This window comes from Acanthisitta chloris, unplaced genomic scaffold, assembly GCF_000695815.1.
Source record: "Acanthisitta chloris isolate BGI_N310 unplaced genomic scaffold, ASM69581v1 scaffold8529, whole genome shotgun sequence".
Taxonomy (NCBI): domain Eukaryota; kingdom Metazoa; phylum Chordata; class Aves; order Passeriformes; family Acanthisittidae; genus Acanthisitta; species Acanthisitta chloris.
The window spans coordinates 91,918-115,282 of NW_008689756.1; the positions used below are offsets into that span (position 1 = coordinate 91,918).

The 23,365-nt window shown below is 35.4% G+C and overlaps 1 protein-coding gene across 1 annotated transcript in view; it reads right to left on the reverse strand.

The window, feature by feature from the left end:
- FMN1 (formin 1) overlaps positions 1-23,365 on the reverse strand; it is a 128,762-nt gene that overhangs the window by 86,821 nt on the left and 18,576 nt on the right. Inside the window, exons 3-4 of the mRNA XM_009081544.1 lie at positions 17,724-17,785; positions 1-402 (exon numbers count right to left, since the gene is read on the reverse strand). The exon at positions 1-402 is cut by the window's left edge and continues 356 nt beyond it. Of these exons, the coding sequence (XP_009079792.1) occupies positions 1-402; positions 17,724-17,785 (464 nt within the window). The remainder of the gene's footprint in view (positions 403-17,723; positions 17,786-23,365) is intronic.

The following is a 23,365-nucleotide window of genomic DNA, read 5'->3' on the forward strand; positions in this document are numbered from 1 at the left end:
TGGTGGGGGAGGAGGAGGCAGCATTTGTTTTGGTTGACAAGATAAGACACTTTCTGAAGACTGTACATTGTAATTGTCCTTATTTTCACTTTGGGCAGAAATACTATGTGACAAAGAAGAAATATTAAGCTTTTTGGGTATTATCTGGTTGTTCTTCACAGCTCTGTTTTCTTCTTCACTAGGCTTTATGAAAGTTTCTCTGTCAGTCTGTATACATACATTTCGGTATGCCTTTGGTGGGTTATCATCTTCAGTAGAAACACCAATATCCTTTGCTTTTTCATTTCTTCTTTTTAATTTATTATCAAGTTCATTCTTCAAATGTGCAATGGTTTCCTCAAGCTGAGCAGTTGATACAGCATGTTCTCCACGAATATGGAATACCCTGAGTTCAAACTGAGACTGCAGAATAACAAAGAATAAAAGGCCTTAGTGTGAATATTTTTCTGACGTATTTATTGAGTAGCAAATAAAAATATTCACATTTAGACTGTTCTTACGTTAAGCAGAGAGAAATATTTTGCTTTTCCAGTTTTAAATGGCTTTATTGCAAGCTACTACATAATTGGACAATTACTAATCTTTCAAGAAACGCAAGTAGGGTGTGCTTCAACACAACATATTTTATTGCTATATATATGCAACATCAATTTGGGCAGACTAAATTGTACCTTGTCTTAAAGCAGACTTACTGGTTTTTAATTGTATGCAGCAATTAACAGAATCATTATGGAAAAAATGTTATTGTATTTAATGGCACTATTTTATCAAATATTTCATTTCCTAAATATGTCATATATATAGTTAACGTGTTATTAAGTAAAAAACTGATTCAACACAACAGAAGTTGAAATTAATCCAGGATAAAAATGAAATAAACAAAACAATTTTTTGATCTAGTAAGCGTTATCATCAATTTAATTCCGAGAGATATACATAAATTCTTCTTCAAGTTTATCTTTTCTACTAGATTAAAACTTCATTTCTACCAGACCTATTTTAATTCACAATTCAGGAAAATAAATCTTAGAACCAAGAGGATTGAGAGAATTTCACTGAATAAGTAACAAAGAAAAAATCCGTCACTCTTCTTACCCTATGTCAGAAAGATACGAAACCTCTGACATTAGAAGTATCTCCTTTAAATAATCTAATACAATCCAATACTGCTATTCCAGATGCTTAAGTCCCTACAAGCTATTTTCTGTTATACCATGATACTATCAGGCAGCTGGCTTATGTTATCTAGTTTCTCTGCAAGGCAATGACTCCTGAAAGAGTTTTTGCCATGGTTCTTTCAGGATCCTTCTACAAAGGGAAGCCAACATTTCACCAGAAGCAGCTAATGAGCTGTGATTTTCCCCAATCCCTGCAAGCATAACAATTTACACTTTAAAAATTCCCATATAATGCTTGGTACAAGTGGCAACACAGCACTCCCTACTTACCATTCAAACCTGAGTATTAGGTCAGAGTTAACTGTTTACAGCATTAATTAATATGCATACAAATCATACATTTATAGCTCAGTATGACAAATCTAGTGCAAAATATTGTGATTTTATATTGCACAAAGAAACTTGACCATATACATTATTTCTTGCACCAGTATGATCAGCTTGCATTCTAATCAACTTCTTAACATAAAATCCAGAGTAAACAATCAGAAAATACTGGGTACAAAATGCTCCTTTTCTTAACTGGCAAGTGCAAAGGTGGGAAATCAAGTGTAAAGTCATGCAAAAATTATCAATTTGCATTGGAAACAACCCAATCTCTATTAGTTTTATAGAAGAATTAGGGTTAATATGCACAACGGAACACTTTTATTATTACTGCTTTTATTTTCCTACTGTTACTCTATCAAAGTTTGTTGTCACTCAGCTTTATTATTAGTTCAGTTCAACTATCACAAGATATTCTGCCATTTGAATTGCTCCAGAGAAATTACCTTTCTTTTTAAACTTGGCATACTGATCCATAAATGAGGTAATAAAGTAAGTTTGCCTTACAGAATTTAACTATTTTGTTTATCATAGTATTTTGCTCCTATTGGATATAAAAAACTCCCTGAGAGAATTTACTTTGAATATTAGAGATTTTCCAGCAGTAAATCCAAAGTCACCTTAAAAACACACTGTAAACAAAGCACACTATTTAACAAAACAACTTATTACATTTAAATGGGCACGAAAGCAAGTGTATCAGTATTATATCCCTTTCAGATACAGATCTTCAGTCTTTAATTTACAAACTAAATTTGGTAGTTTAAACTCAAAATTATATTTGAGGTGATAGCCTTATGCTTTTGCTTGCTTCACCTCACCAGAGCAAATGATCCCAGCTGACTCAGATCCCTTAAACACAGACATTTATAAACTTAGAAGGTCTGTATTGCCCTCTTCCTAAAAAATGACTTCTGTTAATGGGTAAAATAAAAGCCACCCCTAAAAAAAAAAAAGACCCCTCTTACTAAAATACATGATACTGTCATGATACAAAGATGATTATGCAAATGTCTAAAAATACTGAAACACTGTAACCTGGAAAACAAGAGAAGTGTTTGGAATGGCTTTCTAGTGTCTTCTTGCCTTCCCTTACATCCATCCCTCTGCCATACGACTCCACTGACTTCCTTTAGGCACCTGCTAAGAGACTTGACACTACAAAGGGTAAAAAAGCATACTTTCTGAGACAATGCCAACAGTTCAGCCTTGGCCCCATGAGACCCAGCAAAGCGTATGTCGAAAGGAAGAAAAAGCCCCAAAACTGACTAAGTGTACTGTACTGCCATAAACCATTACAGTATCAGATGATAAACTATGCAATTAATTACAAAATCACAGAATATTCAGAGTTGGAAGGGACTCATGAGGACACTGGAGTCCAACTCTTGGCCCTGCACAAAACATCCCCAAGAATCACACCACGTGCCTGAGAGCATTGTCCAAACGCTTCTTGAACTCTGTCAAGGCTTGGTTCTGTGACATCTTCTCTGTGTAGCCTGTTCCAGTGCCTGACCACCCTCTGGGTGAAGGACCTTTTTTCTAGTATCCAAACTAAACCTCCCCTGACACAACTTCAAGTCATTCAACTTTGGCACCTGTCACTGGTTGCCAGAGAGAAGAGGTCAGTGCTTGCCCCTCCACTTCCCCTCTTGAGGAAGTTGTATACAGGGATGACGTCTCTGCTCAGTCTCCTCTTCTCCAGGCTGAACAGATCAAGTGACCTCACCCACTCAAAAGCAAAAACTAAATCCTCTCATTCAGAATGCAACCTACAGGTTTTATAAATGTCTTTGAAATGATAGCACAGATTAACACAGCCAAATCTCAATACCAATGTGACAGCTCTTCCCTGTACTCTCATAAGTGACACAAAGATCACAGATTCATTTAATACAATCAATCTAGTTAATTATAGTCAATTAAATGCAATCAACTCAAGTGTATTTGTTGTGTTACCGCTTTGTATGATGTGATTTTATGTGGACAAAAACTTCTTAACCGTGACATAGAATTGCTCTGATATGAAAAGCTTTAGGCTAATTTGTATGTATGAATATGAGGAAACTAAATCTCTACAGCAATCTACAATCAAAATCAGTTGCTGGCTTGTCAAGACTTATTTACACCATAAATGTTTTTAAAAATCCTGAAACATTTAACAGTAAAACATTAAAAGAAACTTCTCTAAGTTTACAACAAGCAATAGGCAGAACTTTTGCTTTGAAACTAGAAGTTAATGCTTCACTGTCAATGCCTAATACTTTTTCACTAGTGTTTACAGTGCAATTCTACTCTGAAAAGTGACTGTGTAAACATAACCCATATTTAATGAACAAAGCTGTTTTATGTATATCAGAGACAGACCTCTTCTTTAACTGAGAAACACACACTTTTACTAGTTTTAACTCTAATTAGCGTGGAAAAGCAATCTAGTAGGGAGAAAGTGAACTCGATTTTATTCGCTTTTCTGACTTTTAGACACTGATTGTTAGATCTAATTAGTTACTTATGCCAAGCCATGAAAACGAAAAATATGAGAACATAGAAGATAGAAAGTACCTAAGGATATAGTTTCTAGAAGTGGAAATGTTCAGGGAAGAGAAATATTAAATAAAGGAGAATGAAAAGATGAAAATTATTGTGTTGCACATGAAAGTATTTTTATAGGCCTTTCAGCTTTTCTTAATAGTATTTTGGTCATCAAAGTAGCATGCATAGAAAAGAGAGGAAAAACAAATTTTTCACAGACAGCCTCTGACTTTTTGGTTTTGCTCACACTAATTAATTTCATCTTGAGTTTTTGGAAGAGTTCACACTTTTTTTTCTTTTATTGTGTTGACAGAAGTCGTTTTTGTTAAATCCTTGTCCTTGAAAAAACATACATTTGTTTTAAATTTTGACAACAATCAGAAATTTAGCAAAGGATTTCTCCACAGGAAAAGAAATTTAAACCTGTGCCAATTTCCATTAAAATCAAAATTTCTCTCCAACAGTTACATACCTCAACAAATACAATAGTTACATATATCACCATTTTCAAGGATATGCAGTAATGATTGTTCTTACACCCCACAGTAAAAAAAGTAAGCTTGATTGTAAGTAAGGCTGACCATTTTCAAACATTCTCAGATCTCTAAATATTTGTATAGGCTATGCATACAGAGTTCAATTCTCCTTCTAATTTAAAAACATGAAATACATAGTTTTATAGAGGAAAAGTAGCAAAAGTAGTTGGGAGAAAATTTGACTGAAGCACGTATACAGAACCTTGCTTTTCTACATATTTTTGAATATTTAGTTATTTAACAATTGTTGGCATTTGTGTAGTTTTGAGAAAGAAATACAGTCTTATAGCCATCCATTTTGGAGAACAAAAGCATAGGCATAGCACATAATTAAAATATACCCATTTATACTGCGACATACAAAATATTATTTTAAAATATGTGCATGATTACTTATATACTGGACTACAAATGACGTAAAATTCACATAACATTTTAAGCACAAATTCACTTCAAGTTTGGTAATTTAAATATTTATTGTGTAAATATGTTTTCAAAAAAGCAAACAGGTTAATGAACAACTGAATGAGTATGTGAGAAAGTAATACACTCAATACAAGCAGATATCTAAAGGCAATATAAGGAAAAATTATTTTTGAGCAATGCACTGTTTTGTACTCCATCTGAAGTTACTTCTGGTGTTTTCTTATTGTTAGATAAACATCAAAACCAGGTAATTTCCCTTCTCTGAACACAAAAAAATCAATGAGAAACTGAAGGTATCAAGCATGTAGGTTTTTTTTACTGAGCATTTAAATTAACATATTCTTATATTTTCATGCATGTTTATATGTTTGTAATATTCTTCCAATTCATTGTTCCAGATTCATCAAAACTATTCTGGATGTAGCCAGTAACATGTTTGTGACATTTCCAAATTAGTCTGCATTTATAACATGTTTTAAATACTTTTACTCAGTTCTGCATACAAAATTAAAATACATTTATTAACATCTTCAGCTATTCTTCCCTTTCCTCTCTCTGAATAGTATGCCAGTCATATTGCCCTTTTGCTTTTTTCCCTTAACTCCTTTCTCAGCAATTCCCAGTGCTGTATTTTCCTTTGTCTCTCCTATTTCATCTTCTATGCATATTCAACTGTATACTATACAGAAAATGTGCCACTGAAATGACTATATTCATTATAGGCTTGTTGACACACTTTACACTTACTATGTTACTAAAAAATTATTCTTCTAATAAATTAAATGCTGTTCTTCAACAATTTGATTCTTTATGTATCCTTTCTGTTGTCCTCCTCTTTACCATTTTCCAGGATGCAGAATCAGTAACAGCCAGGCTAACATCCTTCCAGTTGCAAAGTCTGTGTGCCTTTCTCCAACAACTCCCTGTCAGATTTGCATGCTTTTGGCCAGTGCATTTGTACATAATCAGTCAGGTGGATCTATAAGACAATGAGTAAGAAAAAGCTGGGGTTTTTTTGTTTGTTTGTTTGGTTGGTTTGTTTGTTGTTTCATAAATGTACCACGAGTTTAAGAAAAATAAAAATCCACGACTGAAGTTATGAAGTCTGCTGAGAATGGATTGTAGTGGGAGTGGGAATCGAGTCACCTCATTCTTTCTCACTAGCGCTAAGCTTTCAGCAAGGTAACAAATATGCCTCCATTTTTGCAACTCTTGGAAGAGTATGCATAGCTATGCAAAAGCAGATCTACGAGACAAGGACACTATAGATATTTTCTGAGCAGGACCATGTATTTCAAGAGACTATTCTGTACAAGATACAAACCACACCTTGCATTATGGACTGCACACAGTCCTATATTCTTCTAAGCTCCAGCATTTGCTTTTCCAGCTCTTCGTGGACCTTCGATTATCTCTTACTGTTCTGCGTCCTTTTCCAAGCTCCTCACAGATAATCTCCAGGTTGTCCTAAAGTTTGCTTTCCTCATCCTGATTGCCTCGTGTCTGCTCTGTGAATGTTTCTGTCAAGTTACATCAATCTAGGTTGTTTCCTGCACATATGTATACCCTCTCTTCAGTCCTTTCCCTATTAGTAACTACCATCCAGACATTTTAGATTACACAAATTAACTCACTTGGAGTATTTTGTTATACAATACATTGCTCACAACAGCTCAACTCTAGTTCTCGTTTTTCTACAGCTGTCATATTTACATATCACTTTACTCAGATCAACCCACAATACAATTTCTCTCAGGCAAAGCCAATAAAGGAATGAAACCACACCACAAGCTAAAAATTAATGTAAAACTTTTGTTGAACTAGGACCACGAAAAACTAACATGCAACATCCAAACATTCTTTTTCTATCACAAACTTTGTAGTTACTTCGCTGTTCTGCTTCTCACTTGCAGCTGCTACCTTAGTTTTAGGACTGACTCAGCTGCTATGTCTGTATAGACATGAAAATACTAACACCTATTCATTGTGGTGGAATTCAGAAGATTATATGCAAGGAGAAAATAATCCACAACAATATTGCTATTAAAATGTTTTATAATACAGTATATAAAATACAGACAGGTAATTACTATTCTATTTTAATTAATAATTTGTTTTGATGATAATTTACTTTAAGCAAGTTACAGTATTTCTCAATTGCCAAGGAAATTACATTAATCACTATTTTTACTAACACACAAAATGATCTGGCATGTAAAATGTGAAAACAATGCAAAAAAAGGGCTGAAAACATGTCAAAGATGAAGTTTCAGTGACAAAAACTACAGAGGCAGTACGGATCCAATAAGAAAACTGATTGCAGTAGAGAGCAAGTTGTCTCTGATCTTGGGAGAATGTTCTTGGACACCTAACAGCTTTTTTATTACTCTGGCTGATTAAAATGAAAAGCCCTACTACTAAAATGTTCTTTTTGATGAGTTTTTTTGCCATGAACTATAGACCTTGCAGTCCAGTGGGATACAAATCCTTTGATCCTCAGCAGTCACATAAATTCAAAGTCGTAAACCAACACTGAATTTGATTTTATTAGTGTGGCTGATGTTGCCAGAATTGTAATACAACCTTGTTTTTCTTCTCTTTTCTTCCTTTTCTTTTGTGGAGGGGATGGAGAGGAAAGGAGAGTTTACTGTCCACATTGCTTCTTAGTATAAAGAACTAATTTCTCTGGCAACCAGACTACAAGATTAAGTTGTTACAACAAAGCTTTGTAACTACATAGGAAAGCATGACATATATCACATTTTGCTAAGTTGCAACCAACTGGTTGGTTGGTTTAAGCAAAAAGCAGTGTAAGTACAGCACACGGAAAACAGTAACCAAAGGCAAAGTTACATACCCACAGAAGGATAACAGGCAGCAGTGAATACTACTTTTCAACAGGAATATTCAGCAAAAGAGTGCTATGAGAATTAAAAAAAAAGTAACTCTACACTTCTAGAAACTGACAATTTTCATTCTTCATAATGAACATAATTTTTTGATGATGACTAGCCTCTCCATCAATATACAGAACTCACATGTGCAATCAAAACAAAAGCATTTTGAGATGTAGCAAGCCATTCACTTCCTAGCTATTGAGGGAAATTAATTTTCTGGGGCCTTCTTGACACTAGATATCAAAAAAACAATAGGGGTTCAATTTTACTTTAAGAAACATAATCACCTAAAAGACTAATCCTCTAATGCTTACAATTATTGCAGTCCTCACGTGTTCTAGAGAGGGACCTCAACATGTCAAAACAAATGGACTGCTTGGTGACCTAGTCCTTCCTTCAACATAAAACATATTATACTACAAAAAATACTACCTCTTTCTCGATAGCAAAGGAAATTTAGGATGACAATTTCACATTCAGCTTCACATTCAAAACACAACAGTTTTCATTATGTTACACACTTTCTATGAAAGGGGAAAAAACCCCAAACTATTCCTTTCCTCACAACTTCATTCCAGAAAAAATTTTCTTCATATTGACAATATAATACCTCAATTGCAATCAGCAAAGAGAAAATACAAACTGCAAATATCCTTGCTGAGGCAAAGTATATGAGAAGACACCCCCTTACAAGCTTGTCTTTCATGACTTCTAACTTTGCTTAACTAGGAAGCTTCCAGTTCTGCAGATACTACCATGAACCAGAAGACAGTCTTTAAATACTCACCAATGAGGTAATATCTAGAAGAAAACCCAACTCTGTGTTTATAGTAACTAGTCTTCTTTTTAACTTTGTAGAGGTGTTTATACTACACTTAGCAGACAAAGATACCAGTACAATTATCTAGGATTCAGCTTATGAACTCCAAAGATTCTACATGGATAAATGGAAGTAAAACATCAGTTACAGAAATGACTCTGTATTTGTGTAAAAGACATATCTGCTTTAAACTAATCTATACTACATGCTAATTATGCATCATCACACTATTCTAGATGTTCCCATTTTAGAATTTGAAAAAAATATTGCACACACAAAAATGTCTTATAAAAGCCAGCCTTGGTCAGTCATTCAAAAGAGAACAACCAGAACAACATTAATTTTACCCTTTTCCATCAATGTTTCCATGTAGTGGAGCTACACAGAAACCTCTGTGACAGAACCAGTGTCTCATGCAGTGAACATGATGTGAATTATTCCAGGCAAAAGTTAAATGAAGAAAAAAGAAAGTGAGAAAGCAGCAAGCTTTTAAGACTCCTGCACTACATGTCCTGAAATTGAAATATATATAAGAACAAAGCACAGACCCTCAGTAAGAGACACAATAGTACTACAGTAAAGGCATAACAATTCTAACCTGGAAAAGCAGATTACATACTTGCTCAAACTGCAAAATTCCTACATGAGTCACAAGTAATTTTAGTCAGTTTTCCTCGAGTAGTCACCTACAATACAACTGCCTTTATAAGCAACTATCTTGAGATGCTGGGATCCAATGTATACTTGCAAAGTAAGTTACAAATGAACTGTGACTGAATATATATGCAAATGTAAGCATCGCAATAAATCTGGTATACCTTAGGTCTCTTCATAAAATGTGAGTAATTAGACTACATGCCTATCTTAATACATATTGTAAAGTACAATTTATACTTATGAAACACCCTGACAAATTAAAACTTATGACACTGGAAAAAACACACAATTAAACTATCTATATTCAGATGAAATTTTCAGTAATAAATAAGGAAGGGTATTACTCATTGCCTAACAAAAATAAAATCAAATACTGAATGGATTGCATTCATTCTAGGACACATATTCTGCAGAAAATTGGCCACTTTGAAGTAAAACCTGTATTGTTATACCCAGACTCAAGTCTCTGCAACGTGTCTTATACCATTTTCTGCCTTAACTTCGAGGCTACTTCTTTTGCCCTTCAGCTTGACAGTCTAGTATATGTCACTAGGACTGCCAGTCTCAATATTTCTACTCACCAATTTTTACCTAAAACTCTACTTCTCACATCTCCATACATATTTCCAGCTCTTGATGTCTGCTTTGATTTCCAGTGGGTTTTCTTTCACACTGCCTAACCATCACTAAGGGGGTCAGGAGACAGGCTTTCATTTTGAAAGCATCCTCAGAAGGGTGATCAGCACCTAAGAAGAGTAACTTCTGGCACCCATTGACGAGTGAAACTTAGTTTTGCACCACTGTTATTTTATAACAACTTTGGTAGCTTTGTGGAAATGGCAATTAACATTTTTTTCAACACCAGAAGATGTAATAGATGCAATGAGCACTAGATTTTCAAAGTCAAAAGCTGCTAAAATCTCAAGTCTTTACCAAATATGAGAAAAAAGAATTTTGTTTTCAAAGTTTTAACTTCCAATTTCAGACAGATTTCCCCTCTATCAGCAAAATGTTCATCCTTGACAAATTTGTCCCTGTTCTAAAACCAGGAATATTAGAGCCAGAATTTTTAAACAACAGAACACTACATATTTCATTCAAAAAATGGCTTACAGCTATCAGATTTAAACAAGTAGCTTATGAAGTAAATTACAAAATGCAGGTAATTTCAGCAAGGAGGCATGGTGTGCATGTCTTCAAAATCAAAATGGCAACTTTGATATTACTTCCTTTTTAGTGGCTTTTATACTCCCACAATCACATTTCACTTAGTTTCTCTTGTGGACAATTGTTTCTTATATTACAGAGATCTTCAAAATCTGTCAAAATAAAATATCATCACATTCAAAGTATGTGTTCTACTTTATGCTCCTGAGTGCATAACGTATTTACTCAAGGTGATGTGATAAATGAATTTTTACAATCTATGAAAAATGGAGGGATTACAATGAATTTTTTGGGAAGAGTTTCATTTGTGCCCTAATTAAGCAGAGTGTTTTGTAATGTGTCTAAATTTGGCCAGGAACTCAGACTTGCCGAAGTTTTAAGGCTCTAAATTATCTTGCTCTATGCATATTTCGACTTTATAATACCATGTCCGTGTACATGTGCTGAAACAGAGTTAAAGAGATTTTCACTGTTTTCAATATAGGGAATATTGTCTGTGGTAATTTCTTAAATAAACAGGAGAATCCTTGGATCAACATGTGGAATCAACAGCATTCTGCAGTTGACATGAATTTTAAACAATGCAAGTTCTCACAGTGAAACTGCATTGAAAATAATAGGCAATATGGCAAGCTGCAGTGAAAAAACATTACAACACAACAAAAGAAGATTCTTCCCAGATATTCAAGATATCTGATAATAACATAACCACAATGTAAACATATGATTAAAGGAAAATAAGGACAAGAAGCACCAATTGCATCAAAAATATGGAAAACAGGAAATCAATGGAAAAGAAAGGGGAGAATTATGCTTAATGTAAGTATCAAAGCACAGCAGAGATACTTTAAACTTCATCAAGAATTTGATTATAGAGTATGAAATTTATACAGAGATTAAAATGTGCAAGTTTTTAAAACATAGTTAAGCACTGAGCTGGGGAATATTTTCATGCACCATGAAGAACTGTTCCAAGCTTCCTTTCTGAATGATGATACAGTTACCAACAAGTGGTTCCAAAAAGATTATGTGCTGCTTGCTAACTCTTTGTGTGCTTGTATGCACTCTGTAGAAAGTTATTGTTTTATTGCTCCTGTCTTTTGTTATCATTCCCTGGTCTGCTACTCCACCTTCTCTAGCACTGCCTAGGCACATTTTTCAATACAGGGAGATTTTTCTCCTGCTGGGATTTTTCTATTTTAGGAAATACATACTTTAAAGATAATCTTTCCGTCATGGTCTGGAGCCTTAGGAGTTCTGAAGTTGATATTGGAATACAATTTAATAGGACTTCAGTCCCTTCTTTCTCATAAATTTTATGCTTTTTTCAATCTTTCTATTTTCCCCCTCACACTGCTGAGAAGCTCCACTGCAGAGAGGCTCTGCAGCAAACAGGGAGAATTCCTTCATGAAGACAAAGTAACCAAGAAGATTCATAAAGACAGTACACACACAGTACACACACAGTGGTGAAACCATACATTTAGCGGGCAAGCACAGAAGGCTGAAACATTTCAGGTTAGGCAAGATTAGTATCAATAATTAACCACAAGCTGGGAGACCTTCATCAGTTGACCACATGGAAATGCTGAAAAGCCTGACTAGCTCATTAGGAAAGCCTGACTAATAAACCCTTGCTGACCTTGACTGCTCCTTTTAGCTGCAACTCCACCTCATCAGACAAGAGAAGTATGCATGATACAGACCTAAGTGTGCACACTGGGACATGAAAATCCAGCAGAGAACACACAAAGCAGCTAGCTATCTTATGGATGCATTTCATCTTGTAAAAGTTAAAACCAACGATCTCAGTATCCTGAAGCAAAATTTTATTACCAAAAGTCAGCATATACCCACTTGTTAAATGTTCTGTGGCATACCAAAGCTTTCAACACTATTCGTCACTGGCCCCAAGATTTTAGTAATAGATTTCAAAACATAGTGATGCCCGACGCATCGTGAAATCCCTGTCTTACGCAGGAATTCACATATGCACACAGAAAACAAATGTTTAAATTTCTTTTTTCCAGAGAGGAATGATAAAGATCCCTAAGAGCACCCAGGTCAGATTTTTGTCAATTTAGTCTTCTCAAAAGAATTCCACTTTGCTGTACTAGACTATCAACAAAAGACAGGATTTAGACAAATTAAAATACTGTAAAATGTTTTGATTGGTGTTAAAGCATCTAACTTCTGATGTACCTCTGGAAGCAGAAATGAGATTTTACTTTCACATACAAACTAAAGTCTTTTTAAATTGTCAAAACTGACATCACTCACTCACATACAAGAGGTATTTTGATTTACCACTGCCTCCCACAGCTGAATTACAAGTTTCAAAATGTAGCAGGGAGAAGCAGCACTTTCTGCTACACTCATTTTAAAATTAATGCAATGGAAGCATTCACAAATCAAAGCATACTGACCACAAGGGAAAATGAATGGGAAAGCAAAAAGACAAAGGGCCAGGGAAGGAATTATGAGGCATGAGACATGAAAAAACAGATTTGTAAAAGAATGAAAAGGCCATCACAGAGGTAAAATTTTATTACTTTCTAAAACAATAAATGTTTTAATGACTTTGTGGTCTCAGTACAAAATAAAAATGAATAATTTTGAAATTATCAGATAATTTTGACTGGTGCTATGACTTCCCTTTTCAAATTCCTTTCTCTTCCACATTGTTCAACATTTTCTACAGCACTCTGACGCACTGGTCTTTAATCTCAATTTACAATATGAAACTGTTTTCGAAGTTAAGTAAGTTCTTCTGTGAAAAGGTAATTACTTTCTACCCACTTCTACATTTTAGTTCTTGAAACCTTCACAAAAAATCAAAAATGCAAACATACCAAGGAGGCCACAAGGGTCACTATGAACACCTCATGACACATTCTTCGCTAAATGAGGCTAGCTTGTTCTTTCATAATGTCACGGGCAGCTTTACACCAACTGCATTACCGTTTGCTACTTCTTAAGTTTCAGTAATATGTTCATAACTGTGTTAGATGTAACCACACAGGTATTTATTTCTAAAATTTGCCATGAGATACTTTGAGAGATGCAGAAATATTATTTTATTATATAACATTTATTGCATAAATTATAAGCTACCAAGAGTTTATATATTTTTATCAAATACCTATTATTATTTCTGATATTATTAATGTATGACATGCATCATTTAATATTACTATAAAGACCTGTGATTAATAGCTAGTGACATTATTATTCTCAGTTTGGAAATATGCAAAAGGTACAGTGAGTTGGTGGAAGCTTAACAACCTGTATTAGACCAAAACACCTGGGCACAGAGTATAGGGTTATAGACAGCTTAGGACTATGATTCCATCTTCCAAATGCAGTATTAAACTTCCATGTAACTGAAAATGAAGGGATATTTGGTATCCTTGTTCCAAGGGGAAGAAGGAAAAATGAAGGAGAAAACTTAAATTCTTAGTCACTTTACCAAATGAACCTACAGGAATATAACCGTATGCTTCACCCTTGTGCAGCTATGTGTGGGGTTAACTACTAAGCACTGTGATCATAATATTGATTTCAAGTAAATGTCTTTCTTTCAGGAGTCAGTAGTCCATTTACAGTATTTTGATTTAATGTTTTGTTCTCTAATTAGTTGGTTATTAGATACTCTAGGCTTGATTCTGTAGGAAAAATACTATAAAGATGACGACAGGTACCACTTTTTCTATTGAGCAACTTCAATTCTAGTTCTATAATGTGCAAGTTAGTTTCTGACCTAAAACTAAGACTATGCCAGATCCATAAACAGTGGGCAGGATGTCACCAACACACAGACTCTCACAGTTTAGAAGGAAGTATGAAATTTGCACACGTATAGAGAAGCTCTGGCATTTTTGGGAGCTTCTTCTGAAGGACTAAGCTGACATCTAGCGGCACGAACAGGAAAACCAAAACATTCAACAGTGGAGAGCAGAAATAGTTTCATGTCTTAAAAATATGCAATTCAATTTTTTAATAACTATTAAGTGAAAAATGCAAGAAATCCTTTGAACACAGCTACTATGTTATCCTTTCTAAAGATTCTCTTCATATGGATGATTCAGCTGAACTATATACATTAATTAACCCATTAAGAGTTACGAGTTATTCAGATTGTTATGCAGTATGAAATGAGGTGCAGATTCATCAATAATTGACTTGATGTAATACATGTATTCTTACTTTACTTAGTATTCACATTACACGACTAAAATCGATTTCAACTGACATCAAAAAAACAGACAGTAATTTCAACTGACATCAAAAAAACAGACAAAGCTTCAAATTCTGGTCATAACATAAAGATGGCAATATAAAGTACAGTACTGTCATTCACCTTCCCTATCCAGGGACAGCTGTACATCCTTCAGGGTTGCTACACTCACTGCAACTTCACTGTCTGACAGATTCAGCAACAATGCCTTCAAACTAGTGCTATAAGTATAGGTCTGGTCATACTCTGGGTATTCCATATGAAGTTTACAGGAAATTAACATAGTGACAACAAAGCTTAGAGACTAAAAATCCATTACGAATTTTCATTCATATACTCAAGAAAAAAACCCCAAAACCTACAGAAAGAAACAGTGCAAAAGTATAGGACACGTTCTATTGCTAAAGAATAAACAAACCTCTCACTTATAAGCCAATATATACAGGTTTCAAGGGAAAGACTCTGGATATTTTTGCTTGCTTTCACCTTTAGAAGACAGTTTAATAATATTTTGAGGACCTTCCCCTACATACACCTTCCAGGACTCCTTAGGATTTTTCTAGGCATTCTAGGAATAACAAAGACTAAGGGTCTCACTTCTAAACTTCTACAGAGAAAGTAAAATTATCAAATGTTCTTCATAAACAGATATGGGATCTGGATCAGTTTGCAAAAGAACTGGTTCAGAGAAATTTCTGTCTGTAGGTTCCTTCAGTACAGAGTACAAAATGGCATTATAGTGCGGGTCTGCTGCAGGCCATCAGACCACGAATAGTGAGCAGATAAGGCCCTCTATTGACAGACAGGAGCAAGCTCACATTCACAAGCCTGTTTGCACGCCCTGGTCCTCATGCAGGACTTTAACCACCCTGATAACTATATTGTCCCTGTGTTGGAGGGGGATTCGAACTAGATGACTTTTAATGTCCCTTCCAACCTAAACCATACTATGATATAGAAATTTTCACAGGGCATTCTCCACATTCTAGAGAAATAAAGAGCTGCAAAATAACCGTACAAACAAAACAATACACTTATGGTAGGTCATATTTGAGTCAAGGAATTAATTGCCAAGGACACAGAAAAAGACCAGGAACACTACTCAGTTGGCATAGCCCTAAGAACTCATGTAAGCATGTGATACTGTAATTTATTCATCAGTACTATATACCATAACCTGTGTGCAGACTCTGTTTCAGGAAACCCTTAAAACACTGATTGCTGGAAATGCTATACTAGGGAAGTATCTCTCAGTAATTTAGTCACTATGCATCTTTTATGAACCCGATGCCTTACACCATGCTAGTCCAAAAGTCAAGCAGCACAGTGATAGGGAGTGGTCATGAAGGCAGTGGAAGTAGAAGCAACAAGGAAGAGACAATGAAGACACTCAGACTTGCCAAAGGAAACCCCAATCCAAGCAAAAAGCACCATACAGGAAGAAGGCATTACTCTTACAGTGCATATTTCTTTAATGTGTGCTCTTAGCATGCACTGCTGGTTGCTGCTGGGGACAGGATACTCAACTGGTCTTTCTATAGAAAGTTTTTATGTCCACCGACATTGTACAATGAAAAATTACATTATACCTCAGGCATAATCAGTCTTACAAACATACAAACAGAACTCTGTGCATGATCTCCAATGACTTATGAGTAATTCCAAAATGAAAATTAAAAAATATTGCTAGAATTATGTCCTGCATACAATAAACATAAGTATTCTTTCTCTTAATCAATTATTTTTCCGATCATCATGATGTAGACCTTACACTTCACTGCCATTACCTCAAGGCTTACAAAACACTCATACCACCTCTTCTGGTTTGCCTTCGGAACTACACAGTATAAGATAAAATAGTACCCAACATTAAAATAATTGTTAAATGCATGCAATATAAAGAAAACATGATCTGTAGGACATAACTGCTAAGAGTGCATAAATCTTCTGCTAATCATAGAGAGCAAATATTGGCATTTTAGCTCATTTCTAATTGTATGTACACACATATATAGAATGGTGAGATTTTATGGTGCTCAGAGTTACATGACAATTTCACATTTGTGGAAACAACCCACTCATAATCTCCTTACTATAAACAAGACAACATATAGGCACAATTAATCAATAAGACACGATGATATTTGAGGAAAAACTCAAATAACCCAGATAAAGCGAATGCTTATATCATTCAAAGGTATGAGCAACAAATCACAAGGTATCAATGTACTGGATTATCGGTATCCCTATGTTAGTAAACCTGGATTTTTCCATTCTATTTATCTTAATCATGACAAAGGAAATACAGAATGTTTTGTACTTGATGACCTGTATACTAAGGATTCAGCAAAAGGACCTGTACTAGAACACAGTGCAGCTATGCTTAAGAATATATCATAATTTGTGAGAAAATGAAGATGCTGTTAATTTTAAACTAGGAGTGCTCACCAAGTTCAGTTATATTTCCATTAAAGTTCCTGCATTTATGATAATAACAGTTCCTTGTAATAGTTCACGTTGATTAACACAGTCAATCATGCCAAGGGAAAGTGAGTTCTAATAATAAATTGTGTTATTTATGATTTTGACAATTAGTTGTTCAAGCTTACACACAAAAAAGAGACATCAATACAGAGTGCTCAATACAACACTTCAGAGAGCCTCACAAATGCTTGCTTTTTCAGCCTAAAATTGCAGAAAACTGCTTCTACAGAAGTATATTTCACTGAGAGAGTGAGCAGTTAAATGCTAGTGCCAATGTAAAAAAGTACTGCACTGCTAAGTTAGAGGGAAGAACATTTTAACCAGATAAATCTTAGCTAGGTTGGCAGTCAACCGAAAACAAATTCAAAGAAGAAACACTTGATGGAAAGTGTATATTTGCACTACTTAAAACTGTAAAGCACTAGAGTCAGGTAAATAAAAAAAATCATTATAAAACTATACCTTTAATGTTTCAATTTCTTCTTTGTGTTCCCTCTTTAAATGTAAAATGGCAGCTTGGTACTCTGTAAAAATAAAAAAGTACATTCTGTTAGTCAGAAAACATGCCATCTTCAGCATAGTGTATTTCATACAACAGCAGTAGGTCCATAATGCAGATGGCTCTCAAATAAATGACCTTTTACAGTCATGATGGAAGAGAAAATCTGAACAGAATAATTAGCATTATTTCCCAAGACCACGTGACCAGATTTTCCATGGTGTTTCTGAAGGAAGAGGATAAAGCATAGAAATCTTCCAGGCTGAGAGAGTAAAATGGAGGTAAGATATGGAAGACTGAAATAGCAATAGCAAATTTTAGTTTTGCTTAGCTTTGCAGATAAATGTAGAACCGACAGGGTATTATGACATACACATACATGCACATGCACACTCCTCCCCCCTGAATTCTGAAATAACATGCATTAAATACAATGATTTAAACAGAACTGTAAACAATCACTATACACAGCCAAATTGGATAAAATAGCAATCACAAATACAAATGAATACCTAGAAATGTATCCAATGGCAATAGATACAAAGAATTCTTTGTCAGAATTATCAGATGAAGATTAATTACAGAGTTTAAGCACCTCCGCAGGATACCGTGTATAGGATACAGGATAGCTATTCCATTTAGCAAGAATGTAACAAAATTCAAAGGTATTATAATTGACAGCACAAAACTTAAAGCCAGATAAATTTAAATCAGCAGTGAAAAAATTAAGAGGTTGGGCACTGATGACACAGGTTTAGTGACGGCTGTAATGTTAGGGTGTAAATTTACCAAATGGAGCTCTAGAACCTGGGTCTTACACTATTGCTCCCCTCAATTCACACACATCTGGCCAGATGAAGAAGCAAAGCCCTTACAGCAGTGTAATAGTTTAAGAGAAGCCTGTCTCCTGTAAGACATTGGCCCAGAAGCCACAGCCCCCCTAAACAAGCAACTGGACTTCATTCTTAAGATGATTAAAGTCCCACTTCTATCTGCTTCCAAATCAAAATTTATTCATAAGTGTATTTCCGGTTCCCCAGCTTGTTTTTTGCTTTCTCAACTAGAAGAGGAATTAAATCCTAATTTAAACAAGGACTGAATATAGGCCAAAGACTTTAAATTTTACTGTCAATGTTCTCTAACATGAAAGGGTTTGTATGGTCTGTTTAACAGTACAACAAAAAATCCAGCACTGAAATATCAAAGCACAGACCAAGGTACCACATCAGTAAAATATTCCAGTGGTTAGGTGGGTTTTTAAAATTTTTTTCTTCCTTTTTTTCCCCCTTTTCTTTACAGAGCATATGAAGGAAAGAGGAAAGAAAATATAACAAGGTGATCACCCTGAAATCTGCATGACATGGAAGCTTTTAATGTAAAGGTATTTTTTTCCAACACAGGTGAAGCTATATGCAAAGAGCTGAATTGATAGGCAAAATCAAAAGGAAAAGTGATTGATATTTTGATGGATATACAAGGCACAGAATAAAAGCCTTGGGTGATTCTGGCTAGAAACATTATCTATCTAAACTGCTTCCTCTCTAATGGGGTTCTACTTGGAGCTTTCCAGAATGAGAAAATTGCCTGATTTCTCTGCAGGAATCACAATTGGTAAGGTCTACAAACTTTCAGATTTCCTGCTGTTAATTCCTTGACTGGCTGATATTTCCCCTGGCACAGGCTCTGCATATCCATTCACCTAAACAGGAATCAACAGTTGCTTCAGGTCCCCAGAAAAAGTTGTGATCCTCCTGTTAGCTCAGCTCGTTAATCACTCATTCAGTTTGCAGGGCATGGACTTTATGAACATACTGACTTGAAGTTTAGCTCTTTAAGGTCACATGACAACTGAAACAACAGGCTTTGAAAACACTGCCAACAATCAGTTCTTAGTTTGGCTAACAGAAGGATACAGATCTATCTGCACAGAAGATCTACTTTTTATGTGGGATTGACCATTGCTTAAATTTCTTTGGGATTTGGGTAAGAGAGTCATAATTCACATATGCTGACAAAGACCTGCACTAGGACCAGAAACAGCTTTTCTACTATTCCCAACCCTCTGTTATTTTTTCACCTTGGTACAAATGTCAGAAAATGAAGGAAGAAACCCCATGAGTAAAATCTAACACAGCATAAAGAGTTAAGAAATTTTCTAAAAATTTATGTATATGTCATTTTTTGTGACAGACATTTTGAAAAATACCATAATTTAAAGTTATTTAAGCTGGTGCATTTTTCATCACTTCTAGCTGAAAGCTCTGAAAACAGTTATAGAGAGTGTTTTGTTTAAGCATTGTTCTAAAGCAAAGGTAAGATAGAGAGCAGCAATTTTTAAAATTTTTACTTAATCCTTAAAAATATGCTTAGAAATTACTAAGAATTAATACTCCTAGTTACTTAAAACACTGCTACCGCATAAAAGCAAGTGCATCATAAATTGATATACTGTAACCTATTTAACAGATTGTCTACTATGACATAAACTGACATCCTACATCATAAGCTTTTGACTCTTTCTACCAGACATTTATTTTTCTGTGCTAGACATTATAACGAAAAAGGAATCACATCACAATTATAGTCTTGTATAACATAAAGCAACTCATGTCCATTCCTTTCACATGTTTTGTGAGGTCTCCTTAGTTTAGTATAATTCTACATGGATAGTTAACATTTGAAGAAATATCCCACACACCGAGATGGCAATCTAAATCACTAAAACACTAAAGAATTTGACTAGAAGAATAATAGCTTCATTGTAATTGCAACAATCAGTATGTTAACATACTGATAACAGAAGCAAAGATGCTGCTTAGAGTGGTAAAACCACAACAGCAAAACAAACAATAATGACACGTTAACAGATGGAACTGTACTGTGAACAAAATATAGGTCAGGCTTTATAAACTACTGAGTTCTTAAATTCTATTGAACTCATGAAACAGATTCAGACTACAGAAGCAATCTAGAAATACCAAAGCATCAATGAGAGAATTGTCTAGGTTAAAAATAAACTATGCCAGAGTTAAAGAAATCTGATACGGCTCTGTGTGTAGCCAGCCAGGTTCTCACATAATCACTGTAATTCATTCAGCCTTGTTAGGACACACGAACACACATGGACATCTACAAGGCTGCAACTGAACTGTATGACCTCCCCCCTCCTGGTGCTGCCGTACCTTAAGGACCTTCAAGACTGACATGGAAATAAAGTTTCTAATCACAGAATCACAGAACAGCTGAGGCTGGAAGGGACCTCTAAGGCCATCTAGTCTACACCCCCAGCCTTCCCAGAGCTGGCTGCCCAGGACCACGTCCAAACAACTTTTTAATCCTTCCATGAATCTCCATACTTCTCATCCTGTCTGGGCAACCTGTGCTAGTTCTCACTCACCTTCACAGTCAGAAAGTGTTTCCTCATGTTTAGCCAGACCCTTCTGTGTTTCAGTGTGTGCTCACACTGGTCCCATCACAAAGAACCACCTGGCTCCCTCTTCTTTATATCCTACTTTATAATTCCAAGGTGATCTTGTGCCACAGGATGACTTTTCACTGTATTTCAAGCCAGTATATTCCCTAGTTTGTGTAATGTCGTGTGTGTGTGTGTGTGTGTATGGGGGGTGTGTGTGTGTTGCATATTCATAAAATCACTGAATCATTAAGGTTGGAAAAGACCTTCATGATCATCAACTCCAAGCTTCAACCAATTACCAGCACACCCACTAAACCATACCATGAAGTGCTATGTCTACTCATTTTTTTTATATTTCCAGGGATAGTGACATGTTCCAATGCTTAAGCACTCTTTCAGTGAAGGAATTTTTCCTAAGATCTAACCTGAACCTCCTTGGTGCAACTTGAGGCCATTTCACCTTGTCCTATTGCTAGCTGCCTGGGACAAGAGACCAACCCCCGTCTGGTTCCGATTTCCTTTCAGGTAGTTGTACTGAGTGATAAGGTCTCCTCTGAGTCTTCTTTTCCCCAGACTGCCTGCCAAGAGACAGTGGCTGTAGGGCATAAATAAGTTAGCTACCCCCTTCCAGATATTCTGAAGGGCTTTTGAGACAAATCAGATACAAATCAGATTGCAAGTGCTCCTATCCTGAAAAATGACCACACACAAATTAGGCTTACTGAGATGGAAAAGACTGATCATCAACTCCAAGCTTCAACCAATTACCAGCACACCCACTAAACCATACCATGAAGTGCTATGTCTACTCATTTTTTTTATATTTCCAGGGATAGTGACATGTTCCAATGCTTAAGCACTCTTTCAGCTCCAAGCTTCAACCAATTACCAGCACACCCACTAAACCATACCATGAAGTGCTATGTCTACTCATTTTTTTTATATTTCCAGGGATAGTGACATGTTCCAATGCTTAAGCACTCTTTCAGTGAAGGAATTTTTCCTAAGATCTAACCTGAACCTCCTTGGTGCAACTTGAGGCCATTTCACCTTGTCCTATTGCTAGCTGCCTGGGACAAGAGACCAACCCCCGTCTGGTTCCGATTTCCTTTCAGGTAGTTGTACTGAGTGATAAGGTCTCCTCTGAGTCTTCTTTTCCCCAGACTGCCTGCCAAGAGACAGTGGCTGTAGGGCATAAATAAGTTAGCTACCCCCTTCCAGATATTCTGAAGGGCTTTTGAGACAAATCAGATACAAATCAGATTGCAAGTGCTCCTATCCTGAAAAATGACCACACACAAATTAGGCTTACTGAGAAAACAATTTTAAAAGTTAGTCCTCTATGTAATGAAAGCAAGCAAAAAAAAATAAACTATCTCATTGCATAGATTCTTCTCAATTTTCTTCTACTACTTCTAATTTACTTTTTCCTTTGCTTTAAGAGCACTCTATCCTGAGAAAAAAATAGTAAATTATGGAATTTGTTGCCTATTTGGGCACACTCTTGCTTTTGCAACTTGATGCTTCCTGCAGTCAATAATTATAACCCACTGCAGCTAAAGAAAATTTTCATAAAACTGAACATTCTTTCTGAGATAGTGAGATAAAGCAGATATACATTATAAAGCCCTAAATAAATGTAAATATATTTTATATCTGCTAGCAGTTAGAAATATATTTTAAAATACCAGGTAAGTGTAAAATTTTTATTAAAATATTTTTGAAAGTAACATAGTAACATGAAAATATACAGGAGGCGGGATAGAGGCCTCAGTGAAAATGAAAGATATACAGTGACATGACAATGCAAAGTTTCCCTTTTCTATGTTGTTGTTGGAAAAATGAATCAATTAGCAATTGTACAAAAAACCAAATCTCCATACTGTGAAACTTAAATTTCTGTTTACTCTCATGTATGTCAAACAGACCAAAACTATACTTGGACCTCAATATCATTAATGACGACAACATGACCTTTCCCTCCACCACTATCACTTCTCTGCACTTTGATCCTTTTTATTCATACTTTCTGACATTAGGACCTGCCATACATATTTTGCACACAATATGCAACTTAGACAGACATTAAACCACAAAGTTCCTCTCTTCACATAGAAGAAGGAGAAAGAGATGAGTGTGGTCTCAATCAAGTAATTTCTTCAAGTTCTGAATTCTATCCAGATCACTTTC